The 22,283-nt window shown below is 37.6% G+C and overlaps 3 protein-coding genes across 21 annotated transcripts in view; 2 read left to right on the forward strand and 1 right to left on the reverse strand.

Annotated features, from left to right (window-relative positions):
* Col4a3 (collagen type IV alpha 3 chain) overlaps window positions 1-3,684 on the forward strand; it is a 131,825-nt gene extending 128,141 nt beyond the window's left edge. For 5 of the 6 annotated variants that reach the window (XM_074071868.1, XM_074071870.1, XM_074071871.1 and 2 more), the window contains 5 exons: window positions 255-432; window positions 547-661; window positions 1,803-1,975; window positions 2,547-2,592; window positions 2,996-3,684. In XM_074071868.1, the coding sequence (XP_073927969.1) occupies window positions 255-432; window positions 547-661; window positions 1,803-1,975; window positions 2,547-2,592; window positions 2,996-3,289 (806 nt within the window). In that variant the 3' untranslated portion in view covers window positions 3,290-3,684. Of the gene's footprint in view, window positions 1-254; window positions 433-546; window positions 662-1,802; window positions 1,976-2,546 lie in introns of all 6 variants that reach the window. The other variant, XM_020179930.2, reaches the window with a different exon arrangement.
* Window positions 1-7,846, reverse strand: part of Col4a4 (collagen type IV alpha 4 chain) — a 246,505-nt gene extending 238,659 nt beyond the window's left edge. The window contains exon 1 of the mRNA XM_074071878.1: window positions 7,723-7,846. The gene's annotated coding sequence lies outside the window, so the exon portion shown is untranslated. The remainder of the gene's footprint in view (window positions 1-7,722) is intronic.
* Mff (mitochondrial fission factor) overlaps window positions 7,809-22,283 on the forward strand; it is a 33,809-nt gene continuing 19,334 nt past the window's right edge. For 9 of the 14 annotated variants that reach the window (XM_020179945.2, XM_020179946.2, XM_074071882.1 and 6 more), the window contains exons 1-5: window positions 7,809-7,989; window positions 10,636-10,746; window positions 11,509-11,695; window positions 12,760-12,980; window positions 14,206-14,375. In XM_020179945.2, the coding sequence (XP_020035534.1) occupies window positions 11,658-11,695; window positions 12,760-12,980; window positions 14,206-14,375 (429 nt within the window). In that variant the 5' untranslated portion in view covers window positions 7,809-7,989; window positions 10,636-10,746; window positions 11,509-11,657. Of the gene's footprint in view, window positions 7,990-10,635; window positions 10,747-11,508; window positions 11,696-11,798; window positions 11,872-12,759; window positions 12,981-14,205; window positions 14,376-22,283 lie in introns of all 14 variants that reach the window. The other 5 variants (XM_020179953.2, XM_020179955.2, XM_020179949.2 and 2 more) reach the window with 4 other exon arrangements.

Here is a 22,283-nt window from a genome sequence, read left to right on the forward strand (position 1 = left end):
CCTCCCCCAAGTTGTAGACTGCTTAGAAAAGACTACAGGAAGCATTAACTGGAGAAAAAGGGTTTGTTTGCCCATTGGGACTCTGATTTCTATCATTACTAAAACTCTTCAACACCGTATTTTGCAAATAACTCTTTTGTGTTGTCTTTGTCCAGGTTTGTCACAAGTTATGTGTTAATTGATCTCTACTTCATAATGATATTCAAAATAACTTTAATGTACTACAGATGATATTCAGTGTCATGTTTTATTAGGAACTCTTGGCAGCTGCCTGCAGCGATTTACCACAATGCCATTCTTATTCTGTAACATCAATAATGTATGTAATTTTGCATCTCGAAATGATTATTCATACTGGTTGTCAACACCAGCTCTGATGCCTATGGACATGGCTCCAATTACTGGCAGGGCTCTGGAGCCTTACATTAGCAGGTAAAGATCTAGTCCCTTGGTTTTGTAATGGGACCAAGTGAATCATGTCATGTGTAAGGAAAGGAACAGGGCAGAATGTGATGGTGCCACCATACTGTTTGTTTCATATTATAGATGCACTGTCTGTGAAGGTCCTGCGATGGCTATAGCTGTTCACAGCCAAACCACCTCCATTCCCCCATGTCCCCATGGCTGGATTTCCCTCTGGAAAGGATTTTCTTTTATCATGGTAAGGTGAAAAAGAACAGCATATTTACAGTAAAGATTACCTATGAAATCTAATATTGTGATGGGTAAAATGTGGTCAAGATTGAGTCTGTCTGACAATAATGTACAACCTGTCACGGATATTTGTCAATATGCAAGCATACCTTAAAACTGTTGCTTTTAGTGAACAATGAAACTAAAAAAAAGAAAATAAGACTTCTCAGGAGGAGAAATCGTGACATGTAGGTGATTAGTAGCTACCACTTATTGGTAATGGAATGCCCTTTGTTGTGGCAGTTTCTTTATATCTATCCTCTATAATGCTTATGAAATCCCCGAGAGGAAGTAATTTCCTCAAGGTATCACAACTATCAAGTGGCAAAGCTAGGATCTGAACCTAGGTCTACGTGCTCCAAAATCTCTGTGCCTTGTTTTGTGTCACTGTGATGTTCCTATGAAGATGAAAGTGAGGAGAAATGGCCCCTCACAGAACCATCTTCCAGTTATAAGTAATCAATGAAGTCCACGGACTGATCGTCTGCAATACTGACAGCTGCATAAATGTGACTATGCATATTTGAATCCTGTATAGCACTGTTTATTTTACATTACTCTCTCTACTCTATTTAGTTGTCCATTCTTAATAACTTCAAAAATATTTATTGAACACCTACCATGTCATGACTGTTCTAGAACAGTCACTAAGGATACCAGGAATGAAAGCTCTTGCTCTCACAGAGCTTATCCGCCAGTGATGAAGGTAGATGACAGGCAAGAATACAAAATAATAGCAACAGTAACAAGAGTCCAGTTGGTGAGACGTACTACGAAGTAAAAAGGCAAGGTGAGGTGAGAGGCTGGGATGGGGATGAGGTCAAGGAAAGCCTTTCTAGGTGATATACTAGCAGATGCTGGAAGGACTGGAAAGACTTAAATCTGTGCAGCATTCCAGGCAGAAAGAATGGCCTTTACTTTCTTTTTCATGACTACACCTTGTTCTGAAGAGGCCTGGAGTATTAGCAAATCTGGATAAGAAAATACAGGCTTAATTGGCACTTTTTTCTCTTTTCCTATTGTCTTATGCTGCCTCCCACCCCAAACAAATAAAGAACTGAACATTTGAACACCAACAGAGTTTTACTGAGGTGTTTTTATTGTGATAGTTCACAAGTGCAGGTTCTGAGGGCTCTGGGCAAGCACTGGCATCCCCCGGCTCCTGCTTGGAGGAATTCCGAGCCAATCCATTTGTAGAATGTCACGGAAGAGGAACATGCAACTACTATTCAAATTCCTACAGTTTCTGGTTGGCTTCATTAAATCCAGAGAGAATGTTCAGGTAACTATTCAGTATTAAGTTTAATCTGATGATTCGACTGCAGACCTACTTAAAGGTTGCCTGTGTTAGTTATCTCATTGGTGATGTAGTAACACTTAATCCTCCCTCCCATGCTCAGTGCTCCCAGTTTATAAGCATTCTGAAGTCACCAAGCAACAGTTTTGTACTACTGTACCAGTAAAGATAAAATAGATGATTCTTGCCATCACTAAGCATACTTAATATTTATATATGAATTTATAGTAAATCACCAAATAAAACCACTAAAGGATAGGGTAATCAAAGTAATGTATTGGAACACGTGTAAATAACAGATTACTTAAAGTGTGGGTTTACAAAAAAATGATGATCTGTAAGTTTGCATCAAGACCTAAATTTTCTGAGTGCTGCTAAAAAACAACTAAAATTATATAAATTGTTGCTATATATATATATACTTTTTAGAAATTTACCTCTACCATAAAGAAATATGTTATGATAAAATTTACAACTATAACATTTACTAATAAAATTCAAACCCAGTAAGTATTCCATTTTCATCTGTAAATTAATGTATGTATTTTTATTTCAGAAAACCTACTCCATCAACTGTGAAAGCTGGAGAGCTAGAAAATATAGTAAGTCGCTGTCAGGTGTGCATGAAGAAAAGACAATGAAGAAATAAAAGGAAATAAAACTGTCATTTTTTTTCTCCTAGATAACAAAGTAATGGCTCAGAAAAATGCATTTATTTAGGCACTTTTTTCTAACCATACAATGTTATTCTACGAAAGCTTGGTATACAAAATTTCAGTTTGTACCACAGAAGAAAGCATTTCTTTCAAGATAGTTCTGTGTTTATGTTCTCCAAATCTGTGCTGTTTCAAATTTCTCTGTGGCAAGGCAACAACTTTTCTCAAAATACTGCTGAAATTACTTGTATCCAAAATACTATCTACATGGTGATTGTATAAAACTTGACTGCTACAAGCTACAAGATATTTGGTTCATGGATTCTGACATTTGTCCTCTTTCTTCTAGTCTTTAAGACATGGGGAGGCTCAGTCAGTCACAGATTGCCCTACTACATCCTTCCTGAAACTTTCTCAGATAGAGAAAGGGCATTTAGAACACTGGAGAACAATGACTAGAACTGGACTGTCAGACCTATTGAGTAGCCCAAGGCCTGAGGGACTAGAATTAAAACTGATGTTCGTGGATCTTCTACAACCAAAACTAAAGTCAAAAGGAGGTTGCCCAGCTGGAGCCATAATAACCCTGGAAACAGTGTATGGCTTTGTTTTATATTTCTTTGAAGGTTTTTATTTGTATTGAATTTGTTTCACTTCATCAATATAGTCTGCCTAGTACTCAAAGTGGTTAAAAGGTTTACTGAATTATCGTAATAGGATGTTGCTATACACACACTTAGAAATCTAACTAAACCTCTCATTTCCAATGCACCTGAAAACATTACGAGGACACTACTGATTAGATATGCACTTTATCCCCATTCATATAAATGCTGGTGCATACCTTTTTTAACTGGGTACAGTAGTTTAATAACCCATGAAAGAATGTAAAGTATTTGTTGGCTTATCTGGCTCAGAACATTTCTTCTGATCTAAATATTTGATTACTTGGTTTTACAGACTTGTTCCTTTGTTACTTTTCTAATTCTTGGTTTGAAAAAAAAAAAAACCATGTTTTTATGTCATATATTTTTTCAACACAGTGGTTGAAAGAGACCACTGTGTAAAAACCTTAATGTATGAATGCATAACCGGGCAGCTATATGTCCTAAAACTTGTTTTTAAGTGTGTTGATCCATTCCCAAATTTACTTAATTTAACTTAATAATTTTCTTCGGCACCAAGCTATATCACAGGCACTATATTAAGTTATGGAGAGACTGGAGGGTGGATTTTGTTTCTGATCTAATATCTCAGAAAGGCTCCTTACTGCTTCTATTAAGAATCTCATATAGGGTCTGGGGTTGTAGCTTAGTGGTACAGCATGTCCTTAGCATGTGGAAGACCCTATATTTGAATCCCAGCACCAAAACCAACAAACAAAGAGAACGTCATGTATATGAGTTGGCTCTCCACTCCCCATCCCCCACCTTTTTCTTCCTTTATCACTATTTTTATATTTCACCATCATGATTTGGCAGGCCTGAGTAAAAGTTTAAAAAAAAAATAAGAACTCTGCTAAGGGAAAGTCCAAGACCTTTATATTCTCCTAGGCACTGAAGAAGCTAAGGTCTGAACAAAATTAAGAAAACAAAGATCTACAGACATTTAAAACATCCTTTATACATGATGATCGTTCTATTCGATGAGTCTTAGAGGCCAGGCATCATGAAGCAAAGCTTTGAAGATGTCTTTTAATCCACTGAGGTGGAATTGGTGGTGCTGATAAGACTATTGCTCCTATCTCAATTGTTTTGTAAGGGAAAATGTGATCCACGAGCACAGACATGGTTTACATTCTTTGCTGCTCACAAGATTGCTGTCAAGCCATTTTTACATCCTAAGACATGCGACATTCTATTTAAATTATGTACTTATATTCACCTAAGACTAAGATCTTCCTGTTCTAAAAATATCCTACTGTCTGAACTGTACTGCAGTGACCAAGAGGACTAGCTGAACTCCACGGTCCAGTGGTTTTCAAAAATGTGGTTCCTGGACTGGTAGCATCAGCATCATCTGGGAACTTATTACAAATGCAAATTCTAGCCCACTCTAGACTTGGAAAATTAGAAACTGTGCAGGTAGAGGCCAGAAGTCCAAGCCTCCCTCATTATTCTGATGCATCCTAGAGACTGAGAAAAGGTGCTTTAGACAAACACTCAGGAACTGGCCACAACAGTTACAGCTTTGCCTGTTTTAAAGTCCAAACTCACAGGTGACTTTAAGGTAATATACTTTTACTCCTACTAAAACCTGGTGCTAATGCCAAATGACTGGCCCTTACTTGTCCCCAAGCCTCTATCTCCTCTTGCCCTCTGAACAGTATTTAACCTCTGAGGAAGACATATGATGCTTAAGCCTTAAATTCCAATGAAGCCATATGAACAATTGTTAAATCATACTTCTAAGAATAAGCAGGAAAATACAGCTCATGTGCATTATTTTCTAGATATTTATGAAGTTATGGAGATTTAACCTCTAGACAAAATATGAGAAACTTGTTTCTTTTAAATTTGGGGCTGCAATCTCACAGTGTGATAAAACAACCAATTTCTCAGAGTTCTTTGTTTCTGCAAGATTAACATTATTAATTTATTTATAAAAGTAATGTTTAAATTTGAATTTTATAGCTAACTTACAAAGATTTTTGTTACAAATGTAACTTACTGTTACTAAATTTAATATTTTCTCTATAACAAAATATATTTAAAATATATTGAATATTTTATATTGTTACATACTGACAAAATTACAATATATTATACTAATATTTATGTAATTATAGATAAAATATAATTTTATTGTACTAATATTTCTGTAATTACAGCTAAAGTATTTTATTGTATTGTCAAAATAAAACTGAAAAATTGTATTTGTCTTCATTTTTTCAAAATGAAAATAAATTTATTTTGGATTCTAAAACTAGTATATTTTTAATGTAAAAGTGACAGATAATACAGAAACTGAAGAAGAATATCAAGACTGCTATGGTTTAAACTTTACCACACCAAAAATAAGTGTCAAATTAAGATAGTAAAAGATATCTTCAGTATTCTGAACCTTGGTGACTAGAAAAATAATCTTGCCATTAACTTAAAAAAAATCAATTCAGGAAGAGGAATCTGGATTGAGAAGAGGCAAAAGGCTTCAACAAGGCACTTAAGTAGAATTGGCTACAACTAACAAATATATCAAGATGACAGTAAATGGATGTACTGATTTGATTAATATACTATGATTTAAAAATAGACAATGGTGGATTAAACCATAAACAGAAATGCTCACAGTGATGAAGGAAGAAAAGGAAGTCCAACACGAATCTTTATCATGAAAGAGAAAATGCCTCTCCCACCTTTTCTTGGAGAGTCTACTACCAAACAGTGCTAAGTACTTTGACACTCTATACAACACTGCCTCAATTAATTTAATAGAATAGAATGCCAGAAGACAAACAATGTTCAGGGTTATGGGAAAAGACATTGGATTTGATAACTGGGTCACAATCTTAATTTAAAGGTTGTTTCAAACCATTTTTCTTTGGTGGGGAGATGTGCTGGAACAAAACACAAATTGCAACTAAGTTCAAGTGCTAACAGAAACCATAGGTCTCTCATTCTTAAAAGATTTTGATCATATAGTTTACCCTGATTAACCCATACCTTCCCCCCAAGACAGTGACTTGGACTGACTATTGTTATTTAATGAATTCTCAAATAAAAATGGTTTGCCACTGTAGGGTAGCAGAATATATCACCCCAGAACATGCCACTTTGGCATTAAGATTATTTTGAATCAAAGGCACTTAAACTGCAAATGCAAGAAAAGCACTCTGGCCTTCCTTTCTCTTTGGGAAAGAGGTAGATAACTCTCATATGAAAGGGACTTCCCTGTACCAGGAGGAAGACATTCTTATCTCCAGTGTCGGCAAGCCAAAGTGAGAGAAATCTGAACAAACCAACTTTATTCAACCCTTATCTCCCTAGCTGCTTGTCCACTGCCCTGGCCTGAAACCCCTTTGTCTTCTCACGCTTTCACAATTTACTGCTCTGGGCAACTTATTAAACTTTGGACCCTCTTTGAGTCTTTATTTTTCTAGTAAAAGCTCCATTGTAAAATGTACTACTACATAAAATTTGTACGCTTTCCTCCTGTTATTTGCTGTCTTATTGTCAATTATTAGGTCCAGCTGAGACCCAAGAGGGTGGTGGAAAATTTTACTTTCCCTACACCAAGATTAAGAAGGGACCCAAGAACAAAATTAAGGGGACTTCCCAAGTTATTTTGCAGCATGGTAAAATCTCTGGACTATCTTTAGATGGTGGACTACACCACTCCTAGGTAGTACCTTTCCTCAATATCCACAAAGGAGTTGGGGATTGGTTCCCCCGCAGTACCCAAATCTACAGATGCTGAGGTCCCTTACAAAACGGCATATTGTTGCACAGAACCGCACACATCCTCACATATGCTTCAAATCATCTCTAGATCGGGTGGCATTTCATACAACGCAGACAGGTGTTCTACTCTATTGGTTAGGATACAGTGACAAGAAAGTCTGTACGTTCAGTAGAGAGGCAACAGAATTTTTTTTCAATACGCGGCTGGTTGAATCCAAGGATGCAGAAAGAGGGTGAGTCCGACTCTACCTTCAGTTGTTTGTGAAAATGGAGGCATACACATATTTCCCGATTTAGCTCCCATCTGTCTTGTATTAGGTGAGTGTACTGCGGTTTTCCAGCGGGGGGCCACTCAAGAGTTAAGGCTACAAACTTCCATGAAACTTACCTTCCTCTTTTCCGAGGTTCTTAATTAGAGGACTTCAAGTACTTACGACTGCGTAAGAGTCACTACCAGACTTGGTTAAAAATAGGGGAGGTTAGGCCTCACATCATAGAAATTTTGATGAAGGTGGTACTGAAAAAGTTACCTTAACTGACTACCGAAGGCTTCCCTTGCAAACACCGGGTTCTTAAACATCGCAAACTAATAATGCCTGCAAGTGAACCGAGTTTAAGTACTTCAAGGGTCATCTTCTACAAACACACTTTGCCCACAACAAAGATGTCTCCTTACCAGCTTCCCATTGGCCACCGCTCCCGTGCGTGGGACGAACATCCGCCCTCTCCTGGTCACATGACCACGAAATCTGCTTCCGCTACGGGGCCTGGCAGGGGCCAGACTTGGCCGTTCTCGCGTCTGACCGGCCCGCTGTGGCCGCTCCGCGGGAGCTTTGCCCCGGCGCCTCGGTGCGCTCGGCCAACGGCCTCTGAGAGCGCTCACCCGAGCGCCCGAGAGCCGGCGGGCGGCGGCCCTCTCCGGGGACTGTCCAGCGGGCCCAGGGTGAGTGCTGGCGTCTTCCCGCCCCAGGACGCCGCCCGAGCAGAGCTCCGGGCCTATGCCGCGGCCATGGTTTCCTGGCCCACCGGGGGACCCGCGATGGCCCGGCGCGCCCGTGCTGTCGCCGTGGTCCGAGTTGTCCACCCCGGCTTTTTCTCCTCAGTACTTAGCCGCCCCTTTGGTTTCCGAGGAGAGCGAGGGAGAGAAACGCTGTACTCTGCAAGTGTCTCGGGCCCTCCTTCTGCAGCCTCCTTAGCGCTGCATCTGGTTTTGTCGGAGGGGAAAAAATCGGAATTTGTCTATTGAAAATAGTTCGGGGCTCGGGAACCGAGAAGAGAGGCTTGTGAGTTTGAACACCGGGCTCCCCTCTTCCTTCCCGGCTCACGGCCTGACAGCTTACAGTATGACCTTGAACCTCCGGTTTTAAAGTAGCTTTGTGTTTTGTTGGATGTTGGAAACCAGGGTGGTCGGCCGGGTGGCGTTGGCCCCCTCGGGCTTCGGCATCCTCGCCGTAGGCACGGATGCAGGCGGTTGCTGTCCGGGTGGCTCCCAAGACCCAGGGCAGCTTGGGTTCCGGTTCTGTCCAGCCCCTGACCTTCGTCTGCAGGACGGGTCCCTTAGCTGCGTCCCTCCAAGTCAGGCCCAGGGCTCTCTCCCGGGAAGATCCCACGCCAACCCCCTTGCTGGAATGGTGGGCGTCCTCACTGCGGAAGACGCGAAAAGCCTGTGCCAAACAGCCAGCCTGTTGCAGGCCTCCCACGGACAATGTTTTCACTCCCTAGGTGGAAAACATTTGTTTCTAATGAAGATTCCCCGAGGAAAACCCTTAGGGAAATCAAGACCACTTAGTGTACCTGCAATTAAATTGGGGAAGCATAGTGTCTTTCTGGTTTTAAAGGCTTGTGAGTTGGGATACTGCTTTTCAGTGTTGATTCCAAGTACGAGCTTTTTATTAAGCTTCTGCTGTTCTTTCCAAAGGAAGTGTGTGCGTTGTCTCCCTTCCTGTCCGACAGGACTGCCTCTTTGTAGGATTACAAAGCTTCCTTGTTGCACTGCCCCCCTTCTGGTGTTGCACTTTTTCTGTGGTTAATAGATATTTTCAAAGTTTGTGGTGACTTTTCTTAAAAAGTAAAATTAGCCCTGTATCATTATAACCTGTTTTTCTGATACATCCATTCTCTTAAGTGTAGCTCCTTGGAGTCAGAACTGAAAGACAAGGTGACCCAGATAAACAAAAACCAAAACCCTTTAACTAGGCCCACAAAGTAAGCGTTCGAGAATTGGAATTTTTCTTGTATTGAAGAACATATAAAATTTTGCTACCACAGTCAATTTAACCCAACACGTTTCTGTGACTACAGGCTGCTTGAGCTCCGGTATTTAAATGTATGCCATGAGAACGCTAGGCGTGAATCATTGCGCCCACAGATTGGTACCATCCACTCAGTGTCTCATATGTTTTATTTAAGCAGAAAACCCAGTAACTGTTATTGTTAAATCTTAGTAGAAAAGTTGCATTTACTTTTTAAACTTAAGTAGTTCAGGAGAATTTGATTTTTTCCAGAAGTTGTCTTCTGGGAACATCTAATGTTCTAAGAACATGATTCTTTACCAACTCAGAGAGTCTCAGAAGAAGTTGATCCAGAATGAGATGTTGAGAGCTTGAGGTATTCCGACCGAAAGTTAAAAAGGCTGAGATGAGCTGGGCATGGTGGGACACATGGTGCAGTCCCAGCACTTGGGAGTCCGAGGCACGAGGAGTATGCATTCAGGCCAGTCTTGGCTACATAGAGAGACTTTGTCGCAGAAACTGAACTGCGGTGAAGGGAATGTTTTGGAGACTAGCACATTTCAAGGAGATAATGTGGTTCTAACAACTCATGTCCCTTTTTAAATTTAAATTTATTTAAATTTTATTTTTATTTAAATTTTTATTTAAATGTAAAATGTTCCAAGGCTATAGTTCTTATGGGATATATCTTTTCAGTGTTATTTCTGAATATAAATTTTTACTGTGGTTCAGATACACAAGTGTCATTCAGAGTGACACACAAAAATAGATGATAGAGGTTGACTATGAGGACCTTGAGTGGATGGGACACTTCATTTTATATAAATAATTTTTGGTTTATGATGCACAGTTCAGGCTGGCCTTGAACTCATGATCTTTCTGCCTCTGCCCCCTGAGTGCTGAAAGTACAGGTGTGTGCCACTCTGCCTGTAAGCCATAACCCTCTGTGTATTCTTATGTACTTGGTACCATGCTCATTTGTTACTGATTCAATTAAAAAATTTTAAGTAAAAATTTACACATTTCCTTTATGTATGCACATGTGTATGCATGCACATAAATATTAGGTAGTTAAATATAAGCTAATTAAACATTTAGGTGCTTAAACATTTTTTATCTGCTCTCTGAATACAAATCGGAAACAAAGAGTTGCTCTTAATCTTTCCTTCTGTAATGAATAATCACAGGCCCTTTCTATGGGACTGAAATTGTTAAGCTTAGTTTTTTTCTTTATTCTTTTATTTCTTAGTATGTAAAGTTGAATATCTTTGTGATTTTTATAATTTGGAACATTTCCAACTGAATCCTTAACGTCAGTATCATCTGGTTTCTCATTCAGTCCCTATTTTTTCTCCCAGGGACAAAAGTGGCTCTAAATCCAGCACATGCACATTGAGGCAAGTTAAGGATTTAATATGAAGCGCAGAAGCAGATAGTACCAAGTAGCAAGAAGTAGTTGGTTCTCATTTGTAAGTACAATTTTCTCTTTTGGCTCTATTTTTCTTAGTCTTTAAACTCTGCATGCTAGATCCTTAAAATTCAAACATTTTGGTAAAGAATAAAAGAAGCTAGTTAGTCATAATCAAACCAGGCTTAGCACACTAACAACTTCCAAGAGCTCTCTTACGCATCTCAGCGAGGTGCAGTTTAGGGTATAGAGTCGATCTCTGATGTGGAGTTTAAGAAATATCCCAGCTATGGTTAAGACATTTATACTCTTAATTTTTTATTGCCCTTACCTTCTGTCCTTTGCTGAAAACTTAGTGTAATTTGGTTTTTGAAGTTTATTTCCTTTAAGGAAACTGTTAATTACTCATTAAAATTTTTAAACTACCTTAAATGCATTTTCTTTTTGATTTCTTTGTATTTAGTCTAAAAAAAAACCTGAAAAGATTCCTCCCTACCCTTTGGAGAGTCTAATGACTAGAGAAGTTTTATGGCAGTTTTTGGGTTTTTTTTTCAGATCTGACTTCACATTTCTATATACATTTTATATAGCTTTTCTTTATCCTTTTTGCAAAATCATAAAAATGTGGCTATGCTTAAAACCATCTTTATGACTTTTGAGGTACTATAGAATGACTGTTTAGGAGAGATTTGGAAATTGGTTTCTCACAAGCCCAAGCCAGTTCAAGTCCAAAAGCAATTTTAAGAAAATACTTACTTTTATTCATAGTTTTCTTGTGAAATGAATTGTCAAAATACTGATTTTTATTCTTTCTTTTTTGCAGCTGGAAAAGAAGTGTCCGTGTTGTTATGTACACCTCCAAAAAAAAAAAAAAAAGTTCAGATCTGTAGGGGAATTGTTGTGTAAAGTAAACTGAACTACAGGGTAGAAGTGTTTTAATAGCTATTGTAGACGTGTATTTACTATATTAAAATGAGTAAAAGAACAAGCAGTGACACACCAATAGGAAGGTCAGTGAAATTTTTTTCAGTTGAGCTGGTATTACAGGTTTGAGAGTCAGTGGCTTCAAAGCTGTTTGCTATAGGCTAACCACTCTATTTCTGCTTTTATCAGCATTTTGTATTTTGGGGCAGCACTCTTTCTACTGTATTTCCCTGGAATCATGGATCCCTCTTCAATTTAAAAGGTTATTTAGTACAATTGTACTGTGTTTTTTCCCCCAAAGACATTTGTTGCTTATATGTATACACTAAGTATAAATTAATGATGTGAAACTTTTGATTCCCCCAAAATAAATGCATATATTAAGGACTTATTGATATAAATTATGTTTTGGTATTCATTGCATGTGATCAGATATATGTTGCTTTTCGAGTGTTCCATCTTTTCTTTAGAAATTTAAAATTAACCTTTGAAGTCTGATGTTCATTATTAGAAGGTTTTATTTACTTATTTTGGCAGCACTGGGGTTTGAACTCTGGGCTTCATGCTTGCTAGGCAGGCTCTCACCACTTGAGCCACTCCACCAGCCCAAACGTTTTTTGTTTAGTTTCGTTTTTTGTTTTTAACACATAATGCCAGTTTAAAAAGTCCAAGCAACATTCTCTCAAATAACTGGTTAGGTTTTCTGGGGTTTTTAAATTTTGGCTTTGGAAATTGAAGGGCCTCATGCATGCTGGGCAAGCGCTCTACCACTGAACTAATTGCCTCTGATTAGCAATTTTTAATTTAAATTTTATTTCAGGCCTTTTTGTGTTAAAAGGAGCATGCAAGCTGTTTATGCAAAGAGAGAATGAGTGTGCGCGCACGCTTTTACATTGTGGTTATGTAATAATTTAAAAAATTTGCCCCTAAGCAATATCCTCAAGGTGCAATTTCAGCTGATAAGTAAGAAGGCATTATTTTGAGGAAAGCATTTTCCTTCATCTTATTTTTTCCTTTGTATATATTTAGTTTTCGCAAATGAGAAGTTTCCTTTTGCTCTATTAAAAGGTATTGTCTTCTAACATCACAGCATAGAGAAGACTGATATTCTAACACTCACTCACCCTGGTCTTAAATTTTTCTCCTACAGGGTGAGTGGAGCAGCATTTCCTTCTCCCACTGCTGCTGAGATGGCAGAAATTAGTCGAATTCAGTATGAAATGGAATACACTGAAGGTATTAGTCAGCGAATGAGGGTCCCAGAAAAATTAAAAGTAGCACCACCAAATACTGACCTGGAACAAGGATTCCAAGAAGGAGTTCCAAATGCTAGTGTGATAATGCAGGTTCCAGAGAGGATTGTTGTAGCAGGTATTTTTGCATTTGTTTACAAAATTGGTTGATATATATTTGTTTTACACATATTTATGAAACATTTTGGGTCTTTCAAAATGTTACTTAGAGAAGGAGTTGGGAGATGCAAATTTACATTTTCAAAATTTCATTATAATCAGAATTTCAAGCAATTTAAAAAAAATAATTCAACGAATTTCTGAGGTTTTACACACATAAAGCATATACACTTTTAAGTGTACCGTTGAATTTTGATAAACATATTAACCACTACAGTTCAGATGCAGAACATGTTTGTTACCCCAAAAGTTTCCTTGTGCCCCTCTCTTAGTCCCAGCTCCTCAACTGTAAGCAACCTTAATCTCCTTTCTATCAACAGAGACTAGGTTTGTCTTCCCTGGAGTTTCATATAAATGGAGTCATTTGATATATATGGCCTTGTCTGGCTTCTTTTGCTCAGTTTGGTGTTTTAGAGATTCTTCATTCCATTTAATTTCTGAGTAATATTCCACTGTATAGATATGGACTCTTGTATTCATCCTCTCGCCTGTTGGACCCTTAAGTTGTTTCCTTTTGGAGGCTCTTAGGAATGAGGCTGGTACAAATATTCATGTCCAAATCTTTATGAGGACATATGTCTTTTTATCTCTAGAAGTGAAATTGCTGGGCTGTAAACTTTGTTTAATTTTTTCAACTAGCAATCTTATTTTCCACATTTCATACTATGTTACATTCTCATCAGTGACATACAAGTGTTTTAGTTGCCCCACATCCCTGCTAACAATTTGTATTGTTGTCACTATCTTTTAGTTATTCAAATGGGTGTGTAGTGTTATTTCCTTGTACTTTCAATTATATTTTCCTGATGATTAATACTTACGAACATGTACACATGCCTTTTGGTTATTTTGTTTATCTTCTTTTGTAGCATCTGCTCAAAATATTTTTCAGTTTGAAAAATTGTGTATTATAAGTTCTTTACATATCTGGATACCATATACATATTGTGTATATTGCATATATTGTCATGTATGTATTGCATTAATTTCTGTATCATTTCTTTACCATGATATTCTTTACCATTGATATTAGTGAAATATCAATTCTTACGCTGAAAGTATAGTTTTAAAGAAATTAAGGCTATTGAGTAGGTTATAATATAAAAGTGAGAGAAAGTAAACACATTTTAACAAAACCACTACATTTTAAAAAACCTCCTCCCTCTCCCTTTTTTTCTTCCCAGGAAATAATGAAGATGTTTCATTTTCAAGGCCCGCAGATCTTGACCTTATTCAGTCAACTCCCTTCAAACCTCTGGCACTAAAAACACCACCTCGTGTACTTACACTAAGTGAAAGACCACTAGATTTTCTGGATTTAGAAAGACCCCTTCCAACCCCTCAAAATGAAGAAGTAAGTAAGAGTTTTAGCTTACTTGTATTTAAAAGAATAAGAGACTATAGATCATATCATTAGCCATATGTGATGAAAGCTTTCTTGTGGAACATGGATTACCATCAGTTGATTTGAAAATTTCTCCAACAAGGTATTGTGCTGTTGCTTTTTTAATTTAAATATTATGCATCGGGAAAGTGAAAATCTCATGGAAGGTATTATTAATGTTCAAGTAAAATTGAAGGAAAAACTTTTATGACTAGGTATTATATCTTAAGCAATATGGAGAAAGTTGGGAAGTGTTTTTTTGTTTGTTTTGCTTTGTTTTTTATTTTGTTTTCAGTGATGGGGATTGAACCCAGGGCCCTGCACGTGCTGGGCAAGGACTTTACCATTGAGCTATAGCCCCAGCTCAGGAAAGTTTTCCAATAGGAAAAAAGTAACGTATACTTTTTTGTGAAATCAGTTCAGTGAACAGGGCTAAGAAAACTCTTTTCCCTTGATACTATTATTTCTTGCTACTTGAAAGATTTCTACTGAGTTAGCTGCTGGTATCACATACAACATCAATACCCCTCTTTACGTAAATATGTGATATGACCTAATAAGGTATTAGCAGTAGAGTTCAAATCTTGCCTCTGCTGTTGACTCGATTAGTCTTTTGAAGCTTTTTTTCTTGGTGATTTCTGTATTTGCATCTTCTTTATTTTAGTTTCTAAATTTCTAATGTGTCATCACAATGTTTGTATTAGTGTGCAAATATATGTTTTTATTAAAATTGGTACTGCATATGTCTGTTTTAATTTTTCACATACTCATTTCCAAAGAGGGTTAACCACTCACATAAACTAGGGCCAAGCAGTTTCATAGTATCAGGTATTGCTGGTTCTAAGTTTCTGTTGAGGTAAGTGAGGTAATGTGCTCATAGGTGCCAGATGGAGCATTCTAGATATTTACTTAGTGAAAACACAAATTGTGAATGTCTACATGACAAGAAGACACCAAGGTACTCAGAAAATATTATTTAACGATCATTTTTTGAGCTTCTAAGTATAAGATATTATGCAGTACAAAAGTAAATGACACATATTCCTGCTCTCAGAAAGTCTCCTTCATGGCAGGACAGTGGTGTGAGTGAAGGAAAAACATCAACACACAGAAGATAAAGTTCTTTAATAGCAAAAACTAGTGAAAGTTATGAAGATGGGTATACAAAACAAAAGATATCCCAGCATACTCCATTAGAAGTCCAGCTTCCTAGATCCCCATAGTTCACAATGGGAATTGTAGCTTTGAAAAGTATTGTTGGACTAAGAGTTCTGCCAGGAGAGAGGTAGTTCCTTTACTATTAAGTGGGTTTTGTTTTTCTTTGATCTTTTTGCTTTTCCTAAGTATGTTAGACACTTGCCTACCTAGGGCAGATAACTGATGAAAAAAAAACAATCCAAGCACTTTCTTGAGTGATTACTTAAAGACTAAAGGAAGAAAAGTTCATCAGTTGCCCTCAGAAGACCATGTGGGATTCACTTCTGCATTAATTGTGGTGTTTAGTCAAATGTGATAAATTCCCACAGTGTGTAACACTGATGAAAAACTTACGCTGAGTATTAGACTTAATTTTGAAGACCTCCTTTGCCACTTCCTAGCTATATATGTCTGGGCAAGTTTTTTTTTTTTAATATAATTCTAAAGCTTATATATAAACATAAAAATAATGCCAAGTGTATACAATTATCATGAAAATTCATGTTAAAATAGCACAGTGTGCATAAATATTACTATCAAAGAGTTACAGCAGGAGTCAAAGCCTGAGTCATAGAGAGGAGTTTCTGAAATTAGTACCAGCTGCCTATTGAAAGGGAAACAATGACAGAGTTTGTACTTCAAATTTATAAAAGAGTAAAGTAGCCCTCAGGAGGTAGTTAACCGTGAGCAGGGAAGAGAGCCAGAGTTCTTGCAGCTGCTAGAAACTGACTGAATTAGAGGATAGTAGTTCTCAAATGTTGATAACATTTAGTGATTCATCTAGATGCTGTTCAGAATCTGTAAAGTGAAATTCCTCAGACCATTTGCTCTGTAGTAATCATTCTGCAGTAGACTACAGAGATACAGTTAGGTATCTGTTTTGTTTCTTTGAGACAAGATCTCACTATAATCTCACTACTTTGGCTAGTCTTGAACTCACAGTGCATCCCAGGCTTGCCTCAGCACTATTGACATTTTGGATAGAAGAATTCTTGGTTATAGTGAGGGCTGTCCTTTTGCACTCTAGAATATTTATCAGCATTCTTGATCTCTACCTACAAGATACTAGTACCATTCTCCAAGCCATGACAGTCAAAAATGTCTCCAGTGGCTAAAAGATGAAAACAACTAAAATGTCTATGGATAAGCAAAATGTGGTATGTTCACATAGGAACTATTATTCAGGAAAAGGGAATGAAGTATTGGTACATGCTACAACATGGATGAACCTTAAAAACTGCAAAGTTTAAGAAGCCATACATACATATATCATATTATTCAACTTACATGAACTACCCAGGAAAAGCAAATCCATACAGACAAGAAGTAGATTAGTAATTCCCAGGGAATCAAAAGGGGAGAATCAAAAGTGACTACATAATCAGTATAGGACTCCTTTTGAGGTAATGAAAGTACTCTGGAATAGAGAGCGGTGCTGGAGGCACATCCTTATAAATGTACCAAATGCCACTGAATTACACACTTAAAATGGTTAGACCTGAAAACTTTATATTGTGTGGATTTTACAATAACTGAAAATATAATGTCTCCAGACAACACATGTCCTTTTTTTAAAGTTATTATTTTATTTTTACTTACAAATAGTATACACTATTTGTCACCCCCACCCCCACCCCTGCCTCTGGACAGAACCTGTTCATCCCTCTTATTCTCCAAGTTTGTAGAAGAAGAAAATATAAAAGATAATAAGAAAAACATGGCATTTTTGCTAGTTTGAGATAGAGATAGTTATACAGGGAGATTTCTTGTGTTGTTTCCATGCATATGTGTATTACAACCTAAATCTGTTCATCCCTATCAGACCTCTTTACAAACTTTCTAGTCCCTTTCCTATAGTGGCCCCTTTAGGTTTAAGATTACTGTATTCGTTCCTATACAGTGAGCACATCAACCACATTCAAGTTTTTGGTTTCCTTCCCTTGCATAGTCTCCCAATAGTGTGTGACCTGTGTCCAGTAATATTACTGCATTTGTTTTAGGACTGTAATCCACATATGAGGGAGAACATGCGATTTTTGGCCTTCTGAGCCTGACTAACTTCACTTGAGATGATGTTCTCCAGTTTCATCCATTTACCTGCAAATAACAAAATTTCATTCTTTATTGTGTAAAAATACCACATTTTCTTAATCCATTCATTGGTAGTGGAGTGTCTTGAGTGTTTCCATAGTTTGGCTATTGTGAATAGTGTTGCAATAAACATGAGTGTGCAGGTTCCTCTGCAGTAACTTGCGTCACATCCCTTCCGTTATATCCCTAGGACTGGTATTGCTGGATCATATGACAGATCTATCTTTAGTTTTTTAAGAAACCTCCATATTGTTTTCCATAAGGATTGTACTAGGTTACATTCCCACCAGCAGTGTATGAGGGTTCCTTTTTCCCCCTCATCCCCACCAACATATGTTGTCATTGGTGTTCTCGATGGTTCTGATAGGAATGGGGTGAAATCTTAGTGTGGTTTTGATTTGCATTCTTTTATGGCTGGGGATGATGAACATTTTTTCATATGTTTTTTATCCATTTGGACTTCTTCCTTTGAAAAAGTTCTGTTTAGTTCAGTTGTCCATTTCTTTATTGGGTCATTGATTTTTGGAGAGGTTAGTTTTTTGAGCTCCCTGTATATTCTTGTTGTCAGTTCCTCGTCTGATGTATAGTTAGCGGAGATTTTCTCCCATTCTGTGGGTAGCCTCTTCAATTTAGAGACCATTTCTTTTGTGCAGAAGTTTTTTTAAATTCATGTAGTCCCATTTGTCAATCCTTTCTTTCAGTTGCTGAGCTGCTTGAGTTCTACTGAGGAAGTCCTTACCTATACCTCTTGCTTCCAGTATAATCCCTACTCTTTTCCTGTACTAACTTCAAGGTTTCAGATCTGATATTAAGATCCTTAATCCACTTTGAGTTGATACTAGTACAGGGTGACTGGCATGGATCTAGTTTCAGTTTTCTGCAGGCTGACAACCACTTCTCCCAGCAACATTTGATGAAGAAGCTGTCTTTTCTCCATTGTATGTTTTTGGCAACTTTGTCAAAAATAAGGTGGGTGTAGCTGCGTGGATTTGTATCTGGGTCCTCTGTTCTCGTCCACTGGTCTCCATGTCTGTTTTTGTGCCAGTACCATGCTGTTTTTATTGCTATGGCTCTGTAGTATAGTTTGAAGTCAGGTATTGTGATACCTCCGGCATTGCTCTTTTTGCTCAGTATTGCCTTGGCTATTCATGGTCTTTTTGTGTTTCCAAATGAACTTTAGGGTAGATTTTTCAATCTCTGTGATGAATGTCATTGGGATTTTGATGGGAATTGCATTGAACATGTAGATTGCTTTTGGTAGTATAGCTATTTTTACTATGTTGATTCTGCCAATCTGTGAGCATGGGAGATCTTTCCACCTTCTGTAGTCATCTTCGGTCTCTTTTTTTCAGTGGTTTATAGTTCTCCTTGTAGAGGTCATTTACATCCTTTGTTAAGTTTATTCCTAGGTATTTGATTTTTTTTTTTGAGGCTATTGTCAATGGAATTGTTTTCCTATATTCTCAGTCTGTTCATTGTTTGTGTATAGAAAAGCTACTGATTTTTATAAGTTGATTTTGTATCCTGTTACTTTGCTGAAGCTGTTTATGGTATCAGGAGTTTTTGGGTGGTGTTTTTCTGGTCTTTAAGGTATAAGATCATGTCATCTGCAAATAGAATTAGTTTGACTGTTTCTTTACCTATTTGTATTCCTTTTATTTCTTCTTCTTGCCTTATTCCTCTGGCTAGGAATTCCAGGGCTATGATGAATAGGAGTGGGCAGAGGGGGCACCCTTGTCTCATTTCTGATTTTAGGGGAAATGGTTTCAGTCTTTCCCCATTAAGTATGATGTTGGCTATAGGTTTGTCATATATAGCCTTTATAATGTTGAGATATATTCCTTCCATTCCTGGTTTCCTTGGAGCTTTTATTATGAAGTGGTATTGAATCTTATCAAAGGCTTTTTCTGTGTCTATTGAGATGATCAAATGGTTTTTGTCTTTGCTTTTGTTACTGTGCTATATTACATTTAATAATTTGCATATGTTGAACCATCCCTGCATCCCTGGGATGAAGCCACCTTGATCATGGTGAATGATCGTTCTGATAGGTTGTTGGATTCAGTTTGCCATTATTTTATTGAAGATTTTGCATCAGTGTTAGCTAAGAAGATTGACCTGTAGTTCTCCTTTTTGGATGTGCCTTGTCTGGTTTGGGGATGAGGGTAATACTGACTTCATAAAATAAGTTAGTGTTCCTTCCCTTTCTATTTCATGGGAAAGTTTTAAGAAGTGTTAGTTTGGGGGCAGAAATCATCCCTGGCCTGAAAACTACTTCTATGTTGAGAAATGAAACCATCAGGAAAACCCTTAGGAGGAAGGTTGTAAAATTGTTGTTAAAAGTCTGACTGATACAGGGGATAAATTTGTAGCAATAACTGCACTTAAATTCTTAGTCTGGTTTAAAGAATTCAAGTGCAAAGGGCTTACAACATGATACAAATACACTCTAGCTCATTGAAGGTTTATAAAATTTGGAAGCTTGGCTACAAAAGAGGAAATTGATAAACTCTTTCAAGATGTCTAATATCTACCAAATAAAGCAGCTGTGCAACTAATCATGTGAACTGGACATGAAACTGCAAAACACTTTGGGTCCACTTTTGAGGTTCTTACAGTAGATATAGCAGTGTGAATAGGAAGAAAGAGGCTTTGACACTGACAGTACCTCCTCCTCTCAGAAGGGAATTTCAACTGGAGTCAGTGAGAGATCTTCCAAAGAACAAGAAGGGAGAACTATGAAGAAAAAAGAATTGGGAAATGATACCTATGAGATGATTTGACACCTTGAGCAGTGTGACTAAGCCAAAGATTTAGACTCCAGGATCATAGCCTATCCATCAAGCATTAGTACATTCCGAAGAGATCAACCACATTAAATACTGAGAACTTTTTTAGTCCATTGAAGCTAAAGAACATGTTGTAAGAGCTTTCCCAAATTGACAACTCCTGCTTCAAAGAAGACAATTACTAGAATGTCATCCATTTATAAAATCTTCAGAAGAGCACTGAACCCTAAATGTACTAGAAGTATCAACAGAGAATATCTGGAAGGGGCAAAAATCAGTGGAGAGTATAAACCTTGACCTGATTTTGAAAGAGAAAAGCAAAGGTAATGAATGCTTTCATAAAGGGAACTTTAAGCCATGCAGGCTTTATTCAGAAATTGTCAAGTAGTACTCACAGTATGCCACATTCTGCAGGAGTCGTGTACAAAGTGTACAGCCAAGCTCAAGAACTGGGAGAAATAATATCCAGCAAGAGCCTACTTCACCACAGATTACACTTTGAAAGCAATAGCCTTAGAAGCTGAAAGAAAACTCAAAAGTCATGAATATCTAATGAAAGCCCTAAACATAGCAATCACACTATAAGGAAGCAGCAGTGGTTTTCAGTGCCCGTGTGATGGCCCCTTTCAATTGCCGTGACCACCCTGAGCACGTGAAACAAAAACCATAGCTGACCTGGAGTGGAATGAGCCATTCAACTATGTAAGACAACTTAAATACAGAAGATTCCAAATATAGGAGGTACTCAGTGAATACTTTAAACAGGTCCTACTATAGCTCTGGAAATCAAGAACCTGATAGATGTGAATCTGATGACAATTTAGTGATAGTTTGTTCAGCTCCCTTTTCTTTCCCCTCATCTGTGGAAAGAGGAGCTAGGACTACAGTGAGCAGAATAGAGGAGAAGGCTGAAGAGAAGAGGGAAAAAGAGAACAACTTTATGTTTTTATACTATACACATATCCATGGCACATTCATTGGTGTATGCTCACATTCTTGTACAGTTGCTGTTTTATGCTGCAGTTATCACTGGATCAGCTGTTCTCTGCATTATTATTTATTTGAAATATTAAACATTGAAATGTTTGGAGATGGGATGATATTTATCCCAATTGTTCTGTCCACATTAACTCTTACTTTTTCCCTCTTCTCCAATTAAAAAAAAAGCTCCACAGAAAATAAGAATGAGTGTGAAGGGAAATGCTAAGGTATCTGAACAGATTCTTAAAAGGAGGGATAGGAGGACATGGCTCAAGTGGTAGAGCACTTGCCTAGCAAACTCAAGACCCTGAGTTCAAACCCCAGTCCAGCCAAAAGAAAAAAAGGAGTAGGCTTAGCATAGATCCAGAAAAGCAGTAAACAATAGCCTAAAGGGCATTTATTGGCGTTTAAGTGTATTAAAGGGGAATTTTAACTGTATGTGCAACATATATGTAGTACTGCATACATTATAGCTAGACATAGAGGATCCTACAACCCAATTTCCAGAAGGTAGCTTGGAACTGTGTTTCTTAGCCTCAGAGTGAATAAGTATATAATCAGTGCACGCTGGTTCTGAGTAACATTTCAAAATCTTAAATTGAAAAATGTCCACCACCACCTTGAACTAAATGATAAAAATTTTTAAAAGATTTTGTTCCTTTCCACCCGGGCAGTGCCTGAATTTGTATACAGCTAGGCCATTAGAAAGCATAACAAATACATGTCTTTGTCTTAAGTTACTTCCCCCCATGTGGTAGTAGTAACAAAGTTAATGTCTCTGTTAAACTGTGTTTTAAATAGATTTCAAAGCATGAGAACA

The sequence above is a fragment of the Castor canadensis genome, chromosome 4 (genome assembly GCF_047511655.1).
Source record: "Castor canadensis chromosome 4, mCasCan1.hap1v2, whole genome shotgun sequence".
Taxonomy (NCBI): Eukaryota; Metazoa; Chordata; class Mammalia; order Rodentia; family Castoridae; genus Castor; species Castor canadensis.